The sequence below is a fragment of the Emiliania huxleyi genome, assembly GCF_000372725.1.
Source record: "Emiliania huxleyi CCMP1516 unplaced genomic scaffold EMIHUscaffold_908, whole genome shotgun sequence".
In the NCBI taxonomy this organism is placed as follows: domain Eukaryota; phylum Haptophyta; order Isochrysidales; family Noelaerhabdaceae; genus Emiliania; species Emiliania huxleyi.
In genome coordinates this window covers 9,858-14,805 of record NW_005195235.1, presented here as the reverse complement: position 1 = coordinate 14,805, position 4,948 = coordinate 9,858, and the positions used below count along the sequence as shown (strand labels likewise).

The 4,948-nt window shown below is 65.6% G+C and overlaps 1 protein-coding gene across 1 annotated transcript; it reads left to right on the top strand.

Moving 5' to 3' along the window:
- Positions 1-3,283: 3,283 nt before the first annotated feature.
- EMIHUDRAFT_250349 (hypothetical protein) lies at positions 3,284-4,702 on the top strand (the record flags this gene model as incomplete). The annotated part of the gene is made up of 6 exons (XM_005757421.1): positions 3,284-3,391; positions 3,476-3,522; positions 3,596-3,679; positions 3,756-3,813; positions 3,916-3,990; positions 4,601-4,702. The coding sequence occupies 6 exons, from the start codon at positions 3,284-3,286 to the stop codon at positions 4,700-4,702; spliced, it is 474 nt and encodes a 157-aa protein (XP_005757478.1).
- Positions 4,703-4,948: the final 246 nt, after the last annotated feature.

Here is a 4,948-nt window from a genome sequence, read left to right as displayed (position 1 = left end):
CAGGTCCAGCGCGCTCAGCAGCTTCACCGCGCGCCGACAAGGGGTGTGGAAAAAGAATTTTACAACCCGCCCTCGCACGACACTGGGCACGGCCACGGGACTGGCGCGCACTGGCACCAACACAGCTGCAACACAGGACACAGGTACACCACGGTGTGGAAAAATAAATCGAAGCGCGAACCCTTTTCTTGCCCAGCGACGAGCACACGGGCGTTACGCGGTGACCCAAAATGTCCAGCTCAGAGGCACGCCTCCGGAGGCAGGCCGCCGCGCGCGGCGACACAGCTCCACCTGTCGAGCTGACCCGCAAAAGTCCTCTCAGAGCGGAGGAACTGTGACACCAGAGCTGGCGGAGGCGGTTGTCAGGAGTCATCACACGGATCACATCTCATGTTCATGTGCTCACTTCACAAGCCCGCCAGGTTCAGCTTAAGCCTTAACCAGCAGGTCGCGGTTTGGGTTGGACACCGGCTCGCGAGCCCACCCTGGAAGGTCATCTCAACCACCGACCGGCCCGCGCCAATCTCTGGGGGAGGGCGAGGCGGCCGCTCGTGGTTTGCCTCACCGGCCCGTCCACCCATCCACCGCCCTCCACCCCTCTCCCCGCCAAATTCGAGCTAGGATTGTAGCTGAGTTACCAGCGAGCGAGCGGAGAGGCCGGCGCGCAACGTACAAAGCAATCGTGCGGCGTCGCGCTGCCATGCCGCGACAGCCTGTGCCGCGACCCCCCCCCCCCCCCTTCCTCCCCTTGCTCTGGGGGGAGGCGGGGGCCCTAGAGGGCATCCATGCGGGGGGGAGATGGGGTCCCATGGCCCGCCGCAGGCGCCGATTTTTTTGGGACTTTTTTTTCCTTTTTGCGATTTTTTACTTGTTTTCATGGGAATTCGCTGACTTGCAATATACTTGCGGCCATGCTATCACGCCTTGCGACAGCCTGTCGGCGCTGCTGACCGTGCCATGCTGCACAATTGACCACCTGCATAGCTCGCGGCCTTAGTATCCACCATTCAGTGACCCTGATCGTACGGCCAGTAGGAAGGTGTCCTTCCAGCGCGTGCACGCTTCTGACGCAATGCGCGTCACAAACTGCCTCGGCGACTGGCTGCTGGCACTCTCGAGGCTATGCCTACACAGCCTCGCGCGCATGGGCAGTCAAGAGGGACCATGCACTTTCTCAGGAGAGCGCCGGTGCCTCTCTCTTGGACCGGCAAACTTGGTGGTCTCGTGTCACCAATGTGGGACCAGTGCGGCATCGCGCCATCGACAGCTCTGAACTGCGCCTCACCACTGACCGGGAAGGCCGCCAAGTGGGCCAGCACAGGTCGCACATTGTGGCAGCAGTCAGCAGTGCATGTCTGATAGCTAGAGCAGCAGCGTCAGGGTCGCAGGGTCGGATCGTGTCAAGCCTCTCGCCCGGCCGGCCGCGTGCAGACGTCGGCCTGTCTGCTGTCTGGAGTGATCTGTCGGCGGCCAGTACGACCGATCAGGTCGGAGGTTTCTCATGATTGGAGGGTCTATCTGTATGTACTCCTCGAGATCTCTCCAAATCTGCCCTCTACTTAACCGTACTTAATCGGGAAGTTGGTGCTAGTAGAGACTAGTAGAGCCGGAGCCCCGTTTCCGCACTGCTGCGCGGCGCACGGTGCCTCCGGGGGCCCCCGCCTCCCCCCAGAGTCCTCTTGCTCACCGCGCCGCCGCCCGCACCCTCTCCCGCGCCTCGTCCACCTCGAGCGCCGACCTGTTCACAGCGGCAGCCTGTGAAGAGGCGCGGCAAGCCCACGCCCTTCTCGCCATGCCGCCTTACCTCCAAATCTCGGTCCACCTGACCACATCTCGCCGTATCTCCCTCCACCTCGCCGCACCTCGGCCGTATCTCGCCCTGCCACGCCGTGTCTCCTCCCCCAAAATCTCGCCCCATCTCGCCCCAAATCTCGCCCCATCTCGCTCCATCTCGCTCCACCTCGCTCGGCAGCTCACGAGAGCGACACGACGGCGGTCGCCACTTCCGAGATCGGCATCTCGAGCCGGCGCATGCGGTTGAAGCCTGTCCACAGCCAGGCGTGTGAACAGAGGCACAGTCGGCACATAACGGCTTCACCGCCTCGTTAAGGGAGGGAGAGGGGGGGCGCAGCCATCTCGGCTAACCTCAGCCAATCTCAGCCAATCTCGGACAATCTCGTCTAATCTCGCCGTTAAGGGAGGGAGAGGGGGGGCGTAGCCGTCTCGGCCAATCTCAGCCAATCTCGGACAATCTCGTCTAATCTCGCCGTTCAGGAGGGAGAGCGGTACGTAGCCGTCTCCGTCCATCTGCTGCTGCAGGAAGGCGTCGCGGCCTGTTCACAGCACAAACTGTGAACACGCCGCCCGACCGCTGTGCTGCCCGTGGCAGGAGCGGAGAGAGGGAGGCTGCCGAAGTTGGCGGGTGAGAAGTAGTACTCGAGCTGCCGCACCTGCGATGAGTTCAACGAGCGCTTGCAAGCTAGGGCTGGGTCGAGGACAGAACGTCCCCACCTTTGCAGGATTTTGCAAAAGCGAGGGGGGAGGGCGCATCGGCCCGCGGAGGGCAGAAAACACGCGCTATAGGGGAGGATATAAATAAATAAATACAACGGACACGCCAAACGAGGGGTGGGAGAAGGACAGGGTCCCCACCTGCACAAGCAGGATCTTGTAGGACGATCAGGGGCACAGGGGAACGGGAGCTGGGCAGGGGAGGAGGACAGGGCCGGGTCGCGCGAATTCTTTTGGCCGCCGGGTGTGTATGTCGTCTTCTGCGATTTGCAGCTCGAACGGCGACGCGGCGGCGGCTCTAGCGAGAAGCTGGGGCGCGCCGCTGGCGGGCGGTGGCGCGGCGGGCAAGCCCAGCTCTCCTCCCCCCCCCATTCCTCCTCCCAAAACGTCGGCTGGCTATCCGGGCGCGGCTGCGGCGTCGAGCAGTTCCACCGGATGCGGGAGCGGCCTCGACGGCACTGTCAGCGGTAGCGGCGGCGGCGGCGGCGGCGGCGGCAGCGGCGGTGGCGGCGGCGGCGGCGGCGGCGCGAGCGGGTCTTGGCGCATCAAGTTCCTCTACAAGGTTGGCGTGGCGGATGGCGGCGGCGGGCTGGCGGGCTCGCCCACAGGGACGCCGGTAGGTTCGCCGCAGCCTGGGCGGCGCGCGGACATGCCCTTCGACACCGCGTCGAGTGCCGCGGCGCCCGACGCGGTGAGTTTACCCGTCGTGGCGTCGAGTAGAGAGAGTGAGGCGGAGAGGGAGGGAGGCGAGGTCGTGCTGGTGCGGCAGAGAATGGTCAAAGCGCGGTCGTCGAGCGACATACGAAAGGGGTACATCGCCAAGCTGCGCGAGTCGGAGAAGCTCCTCCCCCAGCTCACGAGGCCGCGCGAGGCTCAGACGGTGAGACCCCCCCCCCCCCCCCCAAGCCCCGCACCCCGTCTCCACCTCCACCGCTCTGCTTGTTGCTTCACGCGCCTCTCCCAGGCGTCTGCCAACGGCAAGGTCTTCATCATCACCAACGCGTCTGAGGGGTGGGCGCAGCACTCGCCCTCTACGCCCCTCCCGGCCACGCGAGAGAGGGTCTGCCCTCCTCGCATCCGGCAGGTGGGTGCAGCACTCGTCCTCGATGTGCTTCCCGAACCTGCAGCCGCTCCTCGCCCCCGTCGTCATCATCTCTGCGCGCGCGGGGTCCGAGACACAGCCGCCACGCGGCTCTCTCCACAGCTCTCTCTCTCTCTCTCTCTTCACAGCTCTCTGCTCACAGGTTCGAGACGCAGTACCCCGGCGACTCGCACGCTTGGAAGATGCACGCCTTCCTCAAGGTCCAGCCTCCTCCGGCACCCCTCCGGCACTCGTCCGGTTCACCTCCGGCACTCGTCCGGTTCACCTCCGCCAGACGCCCCTCCCCACTCTCCACGACGCAGGTCCAGGACCAGCTCCAGCTCGAGGCCGTGACGAACCTCGTCTCCGTCGGAGACTCGCACATCGAGATGGATGCGGTGCGGACACGTCCGAGACGACTCCTCACCCCTTCCTAGACCCTTCCGAGACCCTTCCGAGACCCTTCCGAGACCCTTCCGAGACACCTCCGAGACCCTTCCGAGACCCTTCCGAGACACCTCCGAGACACCTCCGAGACACCTCCGAGCTGCCTTCCTAGACCCTCTCCACCGGGCAGGCACCTCTCTAGACCCCTCGCTCCTCTCTAGACCCCTCGCTCCTCCCTAGACCCGCACATCGAGGTGGACGCGCCGCTGCTCCCTAGACCCCTCGAGAGGTAGCCGAGAGGTGGCCGAGAGATGGCCGAGAGGTGGCCGAGAGGAGGCCGAGAGGTGGCCGAGAGGAGGCCGAGAGGTGGTCGAGAGGTGGATTTGTGACGTCCCCCCCCCCCCCCCCCTTCGCCGCAAGGTACACCTCCTCGGCCGCTCCTTCGCCCACGCCCTCGTCAAGACGGCCCGCGCCCCCTCCCCAGCCCTGCGGCCGACCTCGAGGCCGCACCACCCCGTCTCATCGAGTCGCCCCCGGAGGAGAACAGGTGCGCGGCTCCGGGGAGCGCCTTCACACCTGCAGCTGTGAGCAGCGTCTCTTCACACCTGCGGCTGTGAACAGGTGAAGCTCTGGGAGCGGCCGACCCCGTACGAGCTCCAGAAGCAGCTTGAGGTCGTCGCCGACAAGCTGCCTGACATTTACACGAGCGGCGCCACGCCCTAGATGGAGCACGCCGCACCGCCACCCTGTGCTCCAGCCAGCGCTCGAGAAGGCACTGTCCCGCCGTCTTGCTGTCGCAGTGTTGCCGTCGCAGTTCGCGGTAGCACCCGATGCGCGATGTTCCGAGCACATCGCACGGCGTACTCCCACCGCCCAGCTGCCCGTGTCCATACTCCCGGCACCGCACGCGCCCGACTCTTGCCCGAGCGCCACACCGAGCGCCACCCCCTCTCCCCCCCTCCCCCCCCC